This window comes from Carcharodon carcharias, chromosome 13 (genome assembly GCF_017639515.1).
Source record: "Carcharodon carcharias isolate sCarCar2 chromosome 13, sCarCar2.pri, whole genome shotgun sequence".
Taxonomy (NCBI): Eukaryota; Metazoa; Chordata; class Chondrichthyes; order Lamniformes; family Lamnidae; genus Carcharodon; species Carcharodon carcharias.
In genome coordinates, this window is record NC_054479.1 from 95,505,201 (window position 1) to 95,524,060 (window position 18,860).

The 18,860-nt window shown below is 40.6% G+C and overlaps 1 protein-coding gene across 6 annotated transcripts in view; it reads left to right on the forward strand.

The window, feature by feature from the left end:
* Window positions 1-18,860, forward strand: part of slc15a5 (solute carrier family 15 member 5) — a 58,164-nt gene extending 39,304 nt beyond the window's left edge. For 3 of the 6 annotated variants that reach the window (XR_005944799.1, XR_005944801.1, XR_005944800.1), the window contains 5 exons: window positions 1,593-1,724; window positions 17,337-17,445; window positions 17,523-17,981; window positions 18,342-18,364; window positions 18,460-18,860. Coding sequence is in view for 3 of the 6 variants with exons in the window: in XM_041202706.1 (XP_041058640.1) it covers window positions 1,593-1,724; window positions 17,337-17,445; window positions 17,523-17,667 (386 nt within the window). In the remaining 3 variants the exon portion in view is untranslated. Of the gene's footprint in view, window positions 1-1,592; window positions 1,725-17,336; window positions 17,446-17,522; window positions 17,982-18,341; window positions 18,365-18,459 lie in introns of those variants that run through there. The other 3 variants (XM_041202706.1, XM_041202707.1, XM_041202708.1) reach the window with 3 other exon arrangements.

Here is an 18,860-nt window from a genome sequence, read left to right on the forward strand (position 1 = left end):
CAGAATTTTACTTCTGAAAAATTCCAAAAGACTTTCTTTGCAACCCCGGTAGCTTGACAAATGCTCGAGTTTTGATTCACCAGATAGATTTTATGGTTTAACGCTCATTCACAAACCTTCATACATGTTAACTCTTCAGAAAGCAATTGTGCTGAAATCTAAGTGTAAATGTTACATGTGACAAATTTTGTCTGCCCAAAAATCTTCCAAAAATTGAACTGGAATCAGGGGATGCTCACTCTACTGGGCTAATGTTGTAATTATCTGCTCTTGATGTGGAGCTTTGCTGGAGAGGAGCATACTGCACTCAAAAGGCACTTTGGCAGAGCCTCTCAACTCTATTATCCCTACCACAGGGAAGGTCAAGAGCAGCAATGTCATGGAAACACCATCACCTCCAGCTTATGGATTGGACAGATACCATCATTCCTTCATTACTACTGGTTTAAATCCTAGAATTACCTACACAGTACCATCATCATGGGGAATTCAGAGACTAAAGGAGAAGGCACATTGCCAGCTTTTCAGCGATGAGCAATAAAAATGACCTTTCCTTTGACAACCACATCCTAATGTATGTGATCTGTCTCAAGGCAGGTCCTTGACTCATTGTCTGCTATGCTTCATCCTGAGCTATTTTATTGGTAGTTCCATTTTATCAGTGGTGGTTTGCCTTTGCCTTCTACTGATGGGAGCAAGACAAGGAGGCAGGCCCCAAGTCTACCTCAGCTGGAACGAACTGAACCTGCACTGTTGGCATTATTCTGAACCACACACTAGCAACCCAACCAACTGAGCTAACCAGCCCCCTCCACAGCCTAATAAATGTGCCCTTTTATTTGCAAAATTATTTTCCCTGTGAATGAACGTATTGTAATGAACAGCTAATGTAGTCAATTTTGATAACAGTGCACTTGGTCAGTTTCCTTTCGACCGTGCCCAGAAAACATTAGGATTAATTTTCTAAGTCTTCATTGCTGGGAAGGAACCACAGTGTACATTGGGAAGACATGGACTTGCTACCCACAATTTTCTATCAATTAATCTTACTTCCCTGACATGTGTGACTGATGGCAAAGGCTCCCTGTTTCTGGCAGGAGCTCAGGACACATTCCCAATGTATGTATAAAATATACATATTTGTATGCATAGATAAATATATATTAATTCACATTGCAACTATAGTGCTCTTTCCGTAATGCATTTGTTACAGATCTCAATGAGTGCTCTTAAAGCAATTTACTGATAACACTGTGCTCCCCAGGAATCTTTTAATGCAGCAGCTGAAGCACATATAAAATAGAATTCACTAAAATCCATCCTCGGGTAACTTGAATAATCAAACTGTTGTCCTAAAAATTATAATATGCACACATTCCATTCAGTTTAATTTTCACAGAGGCTTCATATTTTGTTATAAGGGTTGGCTAATGCTTATATGTACAAATGAGTTGATTAAAATACAAATGTTAATTAAACTGGCCTATTTCAAGTGAGCAGCAGTGAAAAAGAATCAGCGTTCCATGGCATTGAAAGCACTCCAAAGTTAGTTACTGTAAATGGTTGAGTCTAATGCTTAGTTTTGTTTACAGGTACACTGATTACTTTTAGACTATCTCCAAAGAGCATTCAAGGAATTGCAATGCAGTTCATGACTCTCTTCAATGGTGCAGGCTGCTTTGTGGGAGCGATTATTATTCAGACTATCTACCAAATATCTGGAGGTGAGAGCCATTTGTTTAAGGGTTCTATTTTTAAAAAAAATCACTGAGTGCAGTTAAAAAAACAATTTAGCACAAGTACGTTTTGCCTGTGATACAATAACAAATGACTGAACATGAGCTGGAGTGTGGGTTTTATTATTTTTCTTATTATATTGATACACTTGGTCAGCAGTCAGGTATGAAGTTCATGTGGCTGAGCTTTCGAGTTCTTTCTTCTGAAGTCAGAGATATCTGTTTATTATTAGTGGTCCTTGAGAAAACCTGTTTTCTGCCATTGGAAACTTTTGAAGGGCACTTTTTGCTCAACTCTCCAAACAAATGATGAAGCTGCATAACCAGGCTTCAGTCTGGTAAGAGGTTTCCCGTGAGATCACGGGTGGAACCATAGGACAGTGCAAAGCTGTTGAATTGTTACGGTGTCCAGGTAGAAACACGTGGGCTAATTTTAGCCTAACTCACTTGACAGGAAACTTAGTAGGTACGGTCAAATGCCAACTTTATGCCCCACCTGATTTTATTCTCCTCTGACTTTATACACCAAACAATATTGACCTTCAAACTTTGATGAGATATGAAATTAAATGTCCCTTTGGCATTGAAAGTGGCTTAACCAACATTTACATCACTGACCAGATATCCCGGGAATATATATTTTGAGAAACCCACATTAATAAGCCGCTGTGTTATCTTTCTGTGAACAATAAACGTGAATTGCTTCTCAGACGGTTATCAAATAGATACTTGAAAAGCATTTTTGTTAATTGGCCTCTTTAGTTTCAAGCCAGGCAGGAGATCAGGACATCCTCTGCAGGAGTCCAGAGCCATCAATTGTAGTACTTTATTGTCAATCATTTTACTTTCAAAAATTAAAGGTCAAAAAACTATATAAAAAATAAGAAAACTTGCATTAATGTAGCACCTTTTACATCCTCAGGACATTCCAATGAGCTTCATAGCCAGTGATTTATTATTTGAAGTGCAGTCCTGGTTGTTATGTGGGAAATATGGCAGCTAGTCTGTGCTCGGCAAGATTTCACAGGCAGCGAGAAATAAAATGGTTTTCAGTGGTTGCAGATAAATGTTGCTCAGGAGACCAGGAGAATTCCCGCTCCTTGGAAAAAATATGCCATTGGACCTTTCAGAACAGTTGGACGAAGCAATAGACAGCACTTCCTTATTAAGGCACTGAACCGTCAACCTGAATTAAATGCTCAAGTCCTCCAGTTCAACTTAAACACACAGCCTCCGAACTAAGAGAGAGGACTGCTGCCATTGAATCAAGCTAACACTTAGATTAAGTGAGCAACAAGATGATGGAATTCAGCTCATTCTATCACTCAAACCTTTGCAACTTTCTACCCCCCACCACCACTCCAGATCTCTCTCACACATTTCTTATGTAAAGATAAAATAACATATCTCTTTGTCTTTTTCTTGTAGGGAGTATATTTAATTTCCTTAGCTTCTCTTCATAACTGGTAGATTAAAGACTTAGGATCATCTTGACTGCCTTTTTCTCCTTCAACTTCCATCTATAGCAGAGAGATGCAGCTGGAGACTGTATTCTATATGTGGTCTTGCTAATGCCTTACACAAAATGTAAACCACACTTCCTTGGATTTATATTCTCTTAAACTACTTAAAAACCTCAACATTGTTTTAACCTTTGGTAGTTGATGCGTTGGTTTTAAAAGTTCCCTAGATTCGCAGAAGGTTCCATTAGATTGGAAAATGGCAAATGTAATTCCTTCATTCAAAAAGGGGGAGGAAATAGAAAGCAGGAAATTACAGGCCAGCTAGCTTAACATCTGTCATAGGGAAAATGTTAGAAGCTATTATTAAAGATATAGCAGGGCACCGAGAAAAAAATCAAGGTAGTCAGGCAGAGTCAACATGGTTTTGTGAAAGAGAAATCATGTTTAAGCAATTTATTAGAGTTCTTTGAAGGAGTCAAATGTGCTGTGGATAAAGGGGAACCAGTGGATGTACTGTACTTAGATTTCCAGAAGGCATTTGATAAGGTGCCACATCAAAGGTTACAGCGGAAAATAAAAGCACATTGTGTGGAGGGTAACATATAGGCATGGGATAGAAGATTAGCTAGCTAACAGGAAACAGGATAGCCATAAATGGGTCTTCTTATAGTTGGTGGGATATGATGAGTAGCATGCCTCAGGGATCAATACTGGGGCCTTAAACTTTTGCAATTTATATAAACAACTTGGCTGGAGGGACTAAAGGTATGGTTGCTAAGTTTGCTGATGACACAAAGGTAGGAAAGTAAATTGTGAAGAGATTGTAAGGAGGCTGCAAAGTGATATAGGTAGGTTAAGTGAGTGGGGAAATGTTATAGATTTGATTTTCCAGGCAACTTTTCTTGGTGGAAACATTGAAATTTATTTACAAGACAACATCAGCAGCTACCTGAGTGCATCTAACTCTATAATTAAAGAAGAATTCTTGCCTAGAGATTCCCCGTGCTGCCAGCTCATTGGTTTATATAGATCATGTGATCTTATAACACAGGATTACTCTTAAAACTATAGTCCTACATTTATCAGAACTATAATTACTACATTCCTCCCCCTTTAACTTTCTGTACATTTTATATTCACAAGGATATTTATCTCATGACATTACAATATTTACACAGGTCATGAAATTACAAGTTCAGTCTTTCAGGTGGTTTTCTAATCCGTGTGGAATGGCATAGTTTCATGACTTCTGAATCTTTGACAGGAACCACATTCTGTGGAACTGCATTAACATCAAGTACCTCAGTAAGCACAGGCAATTCAATGTCTTCTGCTTCGACAGAGACATCAGGCATGTCTATCCTTGGTTGAGCAACTTCAACAGGAACTACTGGTTCAGCAATGGTTACAGGTGGAACATCATTTTGTTGGGGTATGTCCCTTCTTCTTAAATGTTCCACATGCTTACAGGTGATCCGGCCCTCCACTTCCACGTGGTATGACAATGGTCCAGTCACAGAGCCTACTTTACCAGGTAACCACTTCGGTCCTCCATCAAAATTCCTTACATATACTACTTCTCCAACAGTAAATTCTCACTCAAGACTATGCAAATCATGAGTCGATTTTTGGCTTTCTTGACTTTTCTCCACCTCCTCTCTAAATTGGGAAGTATCAGGCTGTTGTGGTCACTTTGACAGATGGACCACAGGACTCTCAGGTACAGGTCACGATCAATTATTCGAGCAATTACAAGGGGAGAACCATCTCAATGCAGCTTGAGATAGCACTCTGCTAAATTACAAATGTTCAACATATTTATACATTATTGGTCATGTACAAGATCAGTTTCCAGGTTCCGATCTCGTCAACATATAGGTTTACATTAAACAGACATCTCGTAACAGGTACATGCATCATATGTCTCTATTTTTCACCCAAGCAGAGACCTTCCCTCCTATCTAAGCTGGGACCATCTGTTCTTCCCCTATCTGTTGAAGAGCACACTTAATCTTGATTGTTATTGCCAATGCTCTGACTCTAGTCCAGTTCCCAAGGCCTTTCTGTTGTTTGCAGGCCCTAAGGCTGTGCAAGGTTCATCTGGTAACCTTTAACTGCCAATGTGCTTGGAGATTTTAAGTAATTCATTCCTGTTCAATAAGTTCTTACTGTACCCCTATATTTCCCCCTAACAGTCCCCCCTTTTGGCCCTTGGCTTAGCCCAAGGTAGCCAACCACAGTGGTGTTGTACATTCCCCCCCCGCCACCTTTTATGTTACGCCGTCCATTGATACTGGCCAGGTATCCAGTTTTGGCACATAAAGGGTATGGGTACTGGTCAGACTATCTGTATCGTCTGGTCCTTTAATCTGAACATCTGGTTTACCAGATTCCTGCTCCACCTACTAAAGCTCCCCCAACGCCACCTTTCTTGTGACCTCCAGGTGCAGTATATCAAATACGTTAGATACATAATCAATATTAACTGTAGTATGACTAGGGCATGGGTCGGTTCTTTTGCAGCCCATATAGATTCCATTGTACACTTTGCTGCTGCTTTAAATCCACATTTCGCTTCCTCCGTTTCATATATCAGATGTGCACATACTACTGCGGTGGTTTCTATGCTATACCCTTCTAATGTGGTGCTAACTATATTTCCTCCTATGTCTACTGCATATGGCAGAATATGTGATACTTAATATAGTAATCCCCCCCCCCCATATAACCCCAATATTTTCTGTTTTATATAAGGTCCTGCCGGGTGTTGACATAGGTATGACAGGTATTACTAATACAATGCCTATTAGCATATTACAATTCACTATACATTCAACATTCATTCTATATACACATGTTAAATCGTTGAGCTGGCAACTGGTCAAGTCATGATCCTTGTGTCGTGAAAGATTAAATAAATGCTCATTAGTTACCCATAAAGGAACTACCCCTACATTAATCTGTCTTAAATTCTCTCAGGCTTGTTCCAGTGCTCAAGATCCATAGGCGCTGCAAATATAATTTCTGCTTGCTTCATCTGAAATAGTTTTTATCCCAATCAGTTTATTGATGGTCCCCGCAAGACTTTCAGGCACAGTCACCAGGCTTTGGATTACCAATGTCATGTCCTGATCTGTATTTAATTGGGTGTTATGAATTCCCTGTCCCTGCTCTAGAATCTCCTTAAGCTTAAAGCTCAGGGTCCGGACCTTCTGGTCAACAGTTGCCAGATTCTGAAATGACCACTGATGTCCTTGTATTGAATATTGTAGCAGCATCATTTATAAGGCTGCACTTAACGCGGTTCCCTCCCAAGCCTGATCGCATCTCGCCATTGAACTGAGATGCTTCAGTCATCAGCTGACCCATTAGAGTCGTATATAGTGCTCGAATATGTGTTGAGCACCACTCGGGTGGGGCAATTCCGGATATGTTCAAGACTACGGGTACCAGCTTGTGGTGTACATTATCGTACAAAACTTCTGATTAACCAGTACCAGACCATTCGTTGGTCCTGGATGCATAGTCGGACAAGGTAGGTCAGTCGGTGTGGTTTGAGGGGCTTCAATTATCTCTACTCGGACTGTGAAAGTAGATGTGGAAGGTGGCTGGACAATGGCGGACCTCCCATGCCCAATCTGAAGCAAACCCTTACTACAATTCGAAAGCACTTGTTCTCCTACTGTTACATTTATCATTCCCCGTTGCGTGTCGCATTCGGCACTGTCCGTGCTGTATCAAAGTTCCTCCTGAGGTGCAGGATGAGCAGTGATGATCCCCAACCTTGCTGCCAGTACTGATACGCCCACGACCAAGATCGTAGATCTGTGGAGACATTAACATCGGCTCCCGTTCTCCAGGTTACCACTTGGTCAATTGTCATGTATCTTTAACTGTGTGTAACGCCTCCATTTACTTCCCGTTTTCATACCTACAAGTGTGCGTGTATCACCTGTCATAATTACCTCGTATGGTCCATGCCTGTTTGCTCCGGCTCACCTTGACCATCACCTGTTGGTCTCTGACTTCCTTCCTTAACTCATGCAATTGCTTACTTATTTCCCTCACATTGACTTGCATCCTTCCTTTTAGTGGTCCTACATCTCCCACTCCTACTATGATTCCCTCGGGTAACTGCATTGCTTTCCTTGTCATTATTTCAAATGGGGTGAATCCGGCAGTTCTGCTTGGGGTAACCCTAAGGCACATTAGAATATTGGGCTGTTCCCTGTCTCTTGAATTGCTTTTGTGATTGATGTTTTTTTTTAAGTCCAGTTCATCCTTTCCACCATCCCTGAGCTCTGTGGCTGGTAGGGAATGTGGAATTTCTGTTTATATTCAAATTTATACATTTCTTTAATGACTCTTTCTGTGAAATGAGTTCCCTGATCTGAATCCATCTGGATAGGCTCCCTCCACTCCTTCCAGTCTACTGTCTCCTGCTGTTACCCCATGTCAGACCCCAATTCCTTTAAACTGCCGACACAATTCTACAATGCACCTTCTTATCCTATCTTTCAATGGCTCAGTATCTTCATTTCCAGTGATGGTTCTCTTTGGGAGCCGCTTAACTCTGTCTGTCATCATAGTGTTAATCCTGTGGCCTTACTTTTTGTACCTCACAGGCACATTAATACAATCAGTAATACATTTATTTAGCCTTTTTCCAGCTTTCTCTTTACCAGTATCCATCTTGTGGTAAATTGTTAAGTATTATTTCTCCTTACATTTCAGTTCCTGAACTACAGATTCCACATAGTTTTACCTCTAAGTTCTTTCCCCTGACCATGATCAAATTAAGGCTCTCTTGATGTCAGTTTCTCTATTGTCTTGATCGTTTATAATGTTTCCTTGCTCTTTAGGCTGTATTAACTATTCCATGTCAATGAGAATCTCTGTCTCTAGATCCTTGCTATCTCCCTCTGTGCATTTCCAATGTCTCAGCTGATGGCCAGATTATCACATTCACTTCCCTTAAAAAAAGTTTGTATATTGTGTCCTCTTTCCCTAACTCTTTCTCCTATTTGCCTCATACCACTTTACACATGCAACAGCTACCATCTTATCTTGTTCAGGTTGCCTGGAGAGACTTTAAAATAAATAAAATATTCTCATAACAGTTTTAAAAACAGAAATCAGGCGTTGACATGTTCCTTATCTTCTTCTCAAACAACATTTTATTGTCTCAAAAGTAATCCACTAAATTGTGTCTGACCCATTTCTTTTAGAATTATCCCAGATTCATTAACTCGCCAAAAATTGGATTTCTGCCAAACTTTCTGCCAAGCTTACCTTCATATTTTGGGAACAGACTTACAAATATAAAAGCTTGCAGCATTTGAATCAGTGCCAGTTGTTGTCAAACCTTTTAAAATGAAAATTCCCTTTTGAGAAATTATCAGGAACCAAACCTCAAATTTTAAACTTTGTAAGAAATGTAATTTACGCTATCAAAATTAAAACTACCTCTTTCTTATGTGTATTGATTTGTATCCAAGTTATAATTCCCCTAGGTTTATCGACACGTTCTTTATCTTGGATAGCATCCTAGTGATTCAAAAGTAACCTGTTAAATTACACTGCACTTTACATCTCAAGATTGTCCCAAATTCAAACTACAGTGCTGCTGGGATGCAGATTTCCTTTCATATTTAATTCATCTCTTCAAAAGAAACCCCTTTTATCCATTGGAACCAACTAGACCGTGTGTTTATTCCTTTTGGTTTTCCTAGAATCCCTTGAACTTCAGGTAATTTTTCCTCAGAATTTTAGAATACTCACTTGTCTGAATTAATGTAACTCGTATGTATCAATCCCAATCAGCTTGGGAGCTGGTGATACTAGTCTGCAAGGGGGTGGTACAAAGGTTGGTTCATCTAACCCTGTTTAACGACTTAAAACTCTCATATTCTAAACGAAACTTCAAATAGCAGTGGGGGAAATAAAGGGATCTTGAAGGCTCCACCTATAGGGACAATCAAACTGATGAAAGCTCACATTTCCCCAGCTTATTAGTGCTTATTAACTCCCTAGGGGTACCCCCTTTTCTCTCTTTTTCTCTCTCTCTCTCTCTCTCTTCAGCACAAGCAGCTCTTGTAACTTAGATCAATTCATTTTTTAAGTTACAGAAAATTCAGCAGCAGACCTTTCAGATCCCAATCATCCTTGCACAATTTCAGGAAAATCTCGTCATCCCGCACGGGACATTCATCTCTCCCTCCCTCAAGGCTTCCTTAACTGCCTCCTCAAAGTCCCTGTGCAGAGCTGTCGCCTTCTCCCGATCTGGGATGTCCCCAGGTTTCGCCCAGTCACCGCTTCTAAACTGTAGGGGTAATCTTCCCCAGATATCCCACGGGCACTTCGCCTTCACCAGTATGTAGGTATCAAGGGGCTGCATTGCATGGAAATCTTGCATTTCCCGCAGTTTGGTCCAAAAAGTCTGGGTTGCTATGCCGAGTTTTAAGTCTCAGCAGTTCTTTAAGCAAAACCTGCTTCTCCCCCGGGCTGAATGGTACATGCTTAACTTTCTCCATAACCCTCTCAATCTCCTCATCCTCCCCCTATTCCTCAGCCCCCTTTCTCCCTTCGGTTTTTAATTCGCCTTTCTTGACTTTACTTTTCCTAACAGTTACTGCCAAAGGGGCCATAGGATTCAATGGGCACAGTGGGGCAGTTGGTTCGTATGAGGGTGGTTTTGTCCCAACTCCATCATAGGTTTCTCCTTCGGAGCTCTCCTCCTCTTGATCAGTATCACTACAAGCTGCCGCCACTGCTCTGAATCTGACTTTGTCTCTCTCTCTCTAATCGACTGGAACTTAGTATTAACCCGTCTGTATGACTGCAGGTACAAGATAATAATAACCATCACCCCTTTCTTTTCCTTATCCTTTTTCTGCTCTACCCACTGCTGTTTTTGTTCTGCGGGGGTTCCCTGTGGATTCCACTCCTCCTTCTGCATTTTTAGTGATTAGTTTTGACTGCTGTTCCACTATGACCTTCGTAATGGAGTTGCCCAGTCGAGTTCCATAGCGCTATTTTGTTTCCCTGACGGCACTCTGTTCTTATTCCCGTCTATCTCTGTGCGGTACGTTTGCGCGGCCCTAACAACTTAATTATCTGAGATATGTGCGGTTTCACTGGGACCTGGCCTCCCTGTGCGGCTTCAGCTAAGATTATATTTCAAACCGTAACCTGCCAGCACGGTTCCGCCCTCCTCTTGCTGGGTCCTGGCCTCCCTGTGCGGTTTTGGCTAAGGCTATATTTCAAACAGTAGCCTGCCGGCACGGCTCCACCCTCCTCTTAACTGGGATCTGGCCTGCGCAGCTTCAGCTAAGGTTATATTTCAAACCATAACCTGCCAGCACGGCTCTGCCTCCTATTTCTGGTAATGGTCCAGCCCTTGCTGCGCAGCTTTGGCACTGCTAGCCTGCCTGCACGGCTCTACCTCTTGCCCCTGGCACCTCCTATCTCCTGCCCTGAGTCCTCCTCCTGATTCTTTCATACTTGACTGGACCGTTCTCGGGTAGGCTTACTGCACTAACTATGGGTGGTAAATAAATATACTCACCCACATTGCAGAGAAGTCCTGAGGATCCGATCCAAGTATCCTGCCGATTATGCCAAATTGTTGTGGTCACTTTGACAAATGGACCACAGGAGTCTCAGATACCGGTCATGAACATTTATTTAAGCAATTGCAAGGGGAGAACCATCTCAGTGCAGCTTGAGATAGCACTGTGCTAAATTACAAATGTTCAACATATTTATCCATTATTGGTGACATACAAGAACAGTTTCCAGATTCTGATCTTGTCAAGATATAGGTTTACATTAAACAGACATCTCGTAAGAGATACATGCATCGCATGTCCCTACTTTTCACCCAGGCAGAGACCTTCCCTCCTATCTAAGCTGGGACCATCTGTTCTTCCCCTATCTGTTGAAGAGCACACTTAATCTTAGTTGTTATTGCCAATGATCTGACTCCAGTCCAGCTCCCAAGCCTTTCTGTTGTGGGCCCTAAGACTGTGCAAGGTTCATCTGGTAACCTTTAACTGCCAATATGCTTGGAGATTTTAAGTAATTCGTTCCCTTTCAATAAGTTCTTACTGTACCCCTATATTTCCACCTAACACAGACTTAGTCTTATTTGCAGACAGCACCTCATCAGTAATTCTGCAGATGTTGCACCTGGAGTAGTGTGGGGGTGGGGGGAGGGTTGTTCTGTAGTGAAATAGGAAATGAACAAGTTTAATTTCCAATGATTCACCTGTTAACTTTTTCATTCCTGCCTTAAAAGTTTTTGACTGCTCTTTACGCCACTCCGATAGATGATGGATGGTATGGTGCAGTCTTCACGTTATTGATACCATTTAGGCTGACAAATCTTTGAAATTCAGCGCTAGTAAATGCAGTACGATTACCTGAGATGATCACTTCTGGCAATTCAAGGATAGCAAAGCTTTGGTGTAGTTTTTCTATAGTAGCACCTGAAAGTTTACCTATAAACCATAAACGTCTAACCACTTGGAATGTGCATCTATAATCAGTAGGAACATGGTTCCAAGAAAAGGATTGATGTAATCTATTTGCAATCTCACCCAGGGTCTACCAGGCCACTCCCAAGGGTATAATGGGGCTGCCAACAGCAACTTTTGTAGCTGTTGGCATTGCACAGTGTTTTACCACTTTCTCAATATCACTGTCCATTCCCACGCTATTGTCTTCATTCGTGAGATTCCTGGATGGGCACTGTATAAGAGTGGTTCCCTTCCTTGTGAAGGAACTACTACTCATGCGCCCCATAATAGAATACCATCTTGACTGCTCATTTTGTGTCTTCAGTTGAAAAGTGGCTTCAATTCATCAGAGACAAGTTCCTGGGACCAACCATGTAACACTTGGTCTCTCACTTGAGCCAAGACTAGATCATGGTTCATCTAGTTTTTTATTTGCTTGGCACAGACTGGTGAGGAATCTAGGAAATTCATCACTAATACGAGCTCTTGGGGAATTGGGACATGGTCATTGATCTTTTGCAAAGGTAGGCAACTTAGGGCATCGGCATTGGCTGTATGAATCCCTGGTCTATGCACAAAGATGTAGTCATATGGCACTAAAATTAGGGCCCATCTTTGAATTCATGCAGAAGCAATGGGGGGGATAGCCTTTTCCTTGCTAAATAGACCCAAAGTGGTTTGTAGTTTGATACTATCTTGAAATGTCACCCATGCACGTATTGGTGGAATTTTTTTTTTACACCAAAAATAATCGACCGACCTTCCTTTTCGATCTGAGCATATCCTTTTTCAGCTGTGGTAAGTGTCCTGGAGACATAGCCTATCGGCCTCTCTGTACCATCATCGTCCATCCAGTGAGATAGTGCCGCTTCCACTCCATGGGGGACACATCGCAGGTTAGCACCAATTTCTTTGTCGGGTCATAGTGCACTAACAAATTTGAAGAGTGCAAGAGTTGCTTTACTTTCATGAAGGCTTCTTCTTGGGGTTACTTCCAAACCCAGTGCTAGTTTTTCTTTAGCTGTGAATATTGAGGGGCTAGAACCATTGATAAATGTGGTAGAAATTGGCCATAATAATTTACCATCCCTTAAAAATGATTTACGTTTGGGGATGTTCTTAGGTGCAGGTGCCTCTCTGATTGCTTTAACCTTCTCTTCAACAGGGTGTAGCTCTTGGGCATCTACCCAGCGGCCCAAATAAATGACTTCATTTGCCTGAAAAGAGCATTTTTCCTTCTGTAGGCACATTCTTGCTTCTAAATAATGTTTCAGGAGATCCTCCAGAATAGCCAGATGCCTCTAAACTACTCCTTTTCTGTGAATCCGGTTATTAGTACATCGTTCAGGTAGACCACAACTTTCTACTTCTCTGTAGGTCTGAAGAAGGGTCATACGGACACAAAACATTAACTCTGTTTCTCTCTCCACAGATGCTGTCAGACCTGCTGAGTTTTTCCAGCATTTTCTGTTTTTGCTTGAGGTAATCCTTGTAGCAAGCTCTCCATCCTCCTCTGAAAAGTGGCACAGGCCGAAGAAACACCGAAGGGAGGCCTGTGTATTGGTATAACCCATTGTGGGTGTTTATGGTCACAAATTTTCAGGACGCATCATCCAGTTCCAGTTGCTGATATGTGTGACTCATGTCAAGCTTTGTATACGTTGTCCCTCCTGCTAGTTTGGCACAGAAGTCTTCAAGTTTGGGGATAGGGTACCTGTCCAATTTGGCTGCTTTGTTGACTGTTAGCTTATGTTCCCCACAGATCCGGATGGTCTGATCCGGTTTAAGGACAGGGACTATAGGTGCTACCCACTCTGAGAACACTGGACCACTTTTATGACACCCAGTTTCTCTAGCCAGTTCAACTCAGCGTCAACTGTCTCTCTCAGAGCATTTGGCACTCGTCCTGCTTTCAAGAAGCGTGGAGTTGCCTCTGGGTCTACGTAAATCTCGACCTGTTGACCTTGGATTTTACCCAGTTCAACCTTGAAGATAGTGTCTTTTTTTTAGCATCTCTGGCAGTCCCCCTGCTCGCAACTGGAAGATTTCAGACCAATTTAATTTAATCTCTTCCGACCAATCATGACTTAGAAGGCTTGGTCCTTCACATTCTACCACCATCACTGGTAGTTGTGCTGCTTGGCGTCTATAATAAACATGTATTCTGGTGACAAAAACAGAATTACCTGGAAAAACTCAGCAGGTCTGGCAGCATCGGCAGAGAAGAAAAGAGTTGATGTTTCGAGTCCTCACAACCCTTCCACAGAACTGAGCAAATATAAAGAGAGGGGTGAAATATAAGCTGCTTAAAGGGTGGGGGGTGGGGGGAGAGAAGTTGGGGGGGCGGTGGTGTGGTTGTATTCTGGTGATACCTTTTACCTGGATTTCTTCACCTGTGTATGTTTTCAACTTGGCAGACGCTCGTTCCAAATTTAATTGTTGGGCACCTTTATTTATATATCTGAAAGTGTGTTCTCCTACTACAGTGATGGAAGAACCCATGTCAACTTCCATTTTTAAGGGTTTACCATTCACTTGCAACATGACAGTAATTGGCTCTGTCTTCCCAACTTTCATGTCGGATAAGGAATAAACATCAAAATTGACTGTTTCTGGCTCTTCCACATTATATACTTCACTAGACTTAATTTGTTTCCTAGCAGCCTGTTTAAATCTTGCTTTGCAATGTTTCAATATGTGCCCACTTTTGTGACAAAAATTACACTCCATGTTTTTAAATTGCCAATTGTTAGGAGTATGATTGTTTCCACATTGATAAAATTAATTTCCTAAATTGTTGCTAAACCATTTCCTCTCAATTTTCAGTTAGCGAGGGCAGTTTCCCACTTCTCAGCGGAGTCCTCATTTTTTGGCACCACTTTCAATTGACCATTCCTGCCCAACTAGGAAAATGGCGCCATTTTACGCACCTTGAATCGCTTGTGAATTCCTTACAGCACTTTCCATCGCACTATTTTTAACACTTGCTTAAAATCAAAGTCCACTTCAGTCAGCAACCTTCACTGAATAGCTGCTCTTGCATGCTACAAATCAAACAATTCCTGAGCATATCATTCGGGGTTTCACCGAAATCACAATATTCCGTTAGTAGTCTTAATTTCGCCGTGTAGGTAGCAATGGTCTCCCCTGGAGCCCTATTCTGTGAATCGAACCTGAACTTCTGCATTGTGACTGAGGGCTTGGTTTGAAAATGTCACTTAATGAGGTCAACTAATTCACTGATGGTCTTCGAATCAGGGGCATTGGGGGCTGTCAGGCTTCAAATTAAACTGGCAGTCTTGCTCCCACAAATACTCAGGAGAATCGCTTTCCTCTTTTCCTCCCCTGTGATTTTGTTGGCTTGAAAGTAGAATGCAAGGTGTTCTACATATTGAGGTCAGTCGTCTGTGGCTGGTTCAAAGGGATCGATTCTGCCAAACTATGGCATCTTCCTTTCTTTTTAATTACTTTAGATATTCACAATCACTGGGCGAGGGACAGCACTGCATCTGATTTATCCTCATCACCAGTTTGTTATAGATTTGATTTTCCAGGCAACTTTTCTTGGTGGAAACATTGAACTTTATTTACAAGACAACAACAGAGCTACCTGCGCACTTGAACTCCATAACTAAAGAACTCTCACCTAGAGATTCCTGGCGCTATTAACTCATTGGTTTACACAGACCATTTGATCTTTCAACACAGGAATACTCTTAAAGCTACAATCCTATGTTTATGAGAACCATAATTACTACAGGAAAATCTGGTAAATGGAGTGTAATGTGGGCAAATGTGAAATTGTCCATTTTGGAAGGAAGAATAGAAAAGCTTATTATCTAAATGGTGAGAGGTTGCAGATCTCTGAGATTCAGAGGGATCTGAGTGTCCTAATGCATGAACCACAAAAGGCTAGTATACAGGCACAGCATGTAATTAGGAAAGCTAATAGAATGTTATTGTTTATTGTGAGGGGAATTGATTACAAAAGTAGGGCGGTTACGCTTCAGTTATACAGGGCATTGGTGAGACCATATCTGCAGTACTGTGTACAGTATTCGTCTCCTTATTTAAGCAAGGATGTAAATGCGTTAGAAGCAGTTCAGAGAAGGTTTACCAGACTAATACCAGGAATGGGCATGTTGTCTTATAAGGAAAGGTTGGACAGATTAGGCTGGAGTTTAGAAGAGTGAGAGGCAACTTGATTGAAACCTTTAAGATCCTGAGGGTCTTGACAGGGTGGATGTGGAGAAGATATTTCCTCTTCTGGGAGAATCTAGAACTAGGGGTCTAAAAGTAAGGGGTCACTCATTTAAGACATAAATGAGGAGAAATGTTTTCTCTCAGAGGGTTGTGAGTCTTTCAAACTCTCTTCCTCAAAAGGCAGTGCAAAGAGAGCTTTTGGATATTTTTAAGGCAGAGCTAGGTAGATTGATTAACAAGGTGGTAAAAGATTATTGGGAGCAGGCAGGTATGTGGAATGGAGGTTGCAACCAGATCAGCGATGGTCTTTTTGAATAGTGGAGCAGGCTTGAGGGGCCGAGTGGCCTTCTCCTGCTCCTAATTCATATGTTAATATGTTCGTATGTACTGCAGCCATGCACTGTAAAAATAATGGCAGTGTTCTGCCAGATGTTATACTTTGATCATGGGGGAATCATTGTATTTAATTATATATCCTTCTTTTGTAATCATATTTTTAGTACAAATCATGCTACCTCACATTTATCAATGTTAAGTCCATTTTTGATTCAACTTGTTAAGTTGCAAAAGATTTTTGTATTGCTTTGAATTATATCCCTTTCCCCTAATCTTTCCTACACTATTTGGCATAATCTACAAATTTAGACATTTTATTTTTTAATACCTTATTCAAGATCATTTATAAGCATTATGTGATTTGAGATGCCCCTGGAAAGCTCCAGTGGACAAAGTTGTCTAATTAGAGCAACCACATTGCTTACCTTTGTATTTTCTTATTCAGCTAAATTGTTATCCCATTTACAACACCATCCTTCAGCCCAGCAGCTGAGTGCTATGGTTAAAGGAACCTGGATTAAACCTGATTATTAATGCAACAGTTTTAACAAAAAAAGCTATTTAAGCCAGGCAAAATACTCACACTGCAAAGATGAATATGTAGATTTTTAAAAATATATAATTTTTTAAAAAGGCTAATTTTTAACTGGCAATTCAATTTTTCAAGTATCGTACATTGAGTTAATGAGCATCTTATTAATGGGAACATTCATTTAAAAGAACATTTGTTCAGGCATTGATTCATTCCCCACATACTTTGCAGCATTTGCTTAATATGAACAATTGGATAAAGAAAATGTTTTGCTCATGGTATTTTCATTATTAAAAGGTTTCGATCAGATTGTACATTTTCTTTGTTAATTGTTTCAACTGTTCCTGATTGGAGATGTCTTCTGATCAAAATTATGCAGAAAAATAACTAGAGTCAGGCAGGTTTTATCAAGCACAGCCTTAATGATGGTGTTTCTTGAATGTGTAATATATAGATAAAAGTGGGATTTATTCTGACTGGGGCCAGATCCATTCCATTGGTTCATTATTTTTGCTGTTTCCTTTTACATTGGCTATTTCCTCATCAGGCGATTGGTTTCCAAATAATCTGAATGTTGGGAATTTGGACACTTTCTTTTTCCTCATGGCTGCGTTCGTACTGCTAAATCTTCTGGGATTATGGCAAATTTCTCACAGGTATTTACATTGAGAGGAATATCCATGTTCCAGTTTGTGTTGTTGCAGACAAGTAATGTCTTTGCCTTGTCGCACAGGTACAGAGATCTTCAACAGGAAGATGATCGATATGTTAAAGGAGCTCTTCTGGAAAAGTTGATAGAACATGAAAAGTCTCTGAAGTTCTATGACAGTGTTCTGGAATGTCCCTCCACCTTCCATCCTGGGGAGATAGCGCTATGAGAACAAATTCAAAGTGGGTAGTGCTGGCATTACCTGCCTTATTCCCTTAAATTTGTCCTGCCATGAAATGTGTTAGGGAATGGACGACCTATCTTTTTTCATGGAACTACGCATGTCAAGTTTTTTAGTTATCACCTTGTCTCTTGTTGCCTAACTTTTAAGTATCAGTTCTTTTCTCCATAAAAAACTGGCATCATTTTCAATGAGAGTTCTGCTCTCATCAGTCCCTATTTAGTTTGGTTTTGGTTGGCGAATTGAAATACTGATATGAAATTATATTGGAAGTTTACAAATGAAACAAAATTAAATATTTGGTAAGTAAAAAATATTTTTGTATCATGTATACATATAGTTTAATGCAAAAAAATTTCATTTGCATCTGGCGTTTCCTTATGTAAAACAGTACATTTAATGTAAAAAAAAGTTTAATTTAGAAATTACTTAACATTTGGTTGATTGCTGTGATGGAATAAGTTAAATAAATACAATCTATTTCAAAGCTAGTACTAATATATTTTCAGCATGTGGAATTACAGGAGCTATCTGCTGTTGTTTCAGTTTCAAAGGACAAATCTTTATTAATCATGCTGTTCACAAGTGTATTATTAGTTCTTTCATAATGACTGGAGCTGAGATAGAATATGCTTAAACTTGGGGTATGTTTACATTTACAGCTCACTGCTAATTACAGTTCCGGGTGAGTTGTTGGATCAATTACCATTACGGTCAGTTTCTGTTTATGTCTATGCACTGTGACCATTAGTTACTTATCTTTTTTTTTCTGAATTGTAGGAACACAGCTATGCGGAAGACTTTCTGATGTCATCTGTTTCTGGTGGGGAGGGCCACTTTGCTCTTAGTCCATTAGAATTCCCTAAAATAATAGTTTCTCCAGTATCTTCATCAACAGTCAAGAGAACGCTGCAGTGGTCAGAATTAAAGACTTTCCTTCATAAATAATGACGAAATTATGACCTGGACTTTTCTGTGCATTGCTTTTTTTATTAGGTATCTAATAAAAAAGGTGCATGACTAGAAATTTCTGTTGACAGCTACCAAACCATATCAGAAGAAGCCAAAAACTCTGTGAGTAGTATACAGCACCACAAGGCTTGACACAAAAAAGGCAAAATACTGCAGGTGCTGGAAATCTGAAGCAAAAACAGAAAATGCTGGAAAAGCTCAGCAGGTCT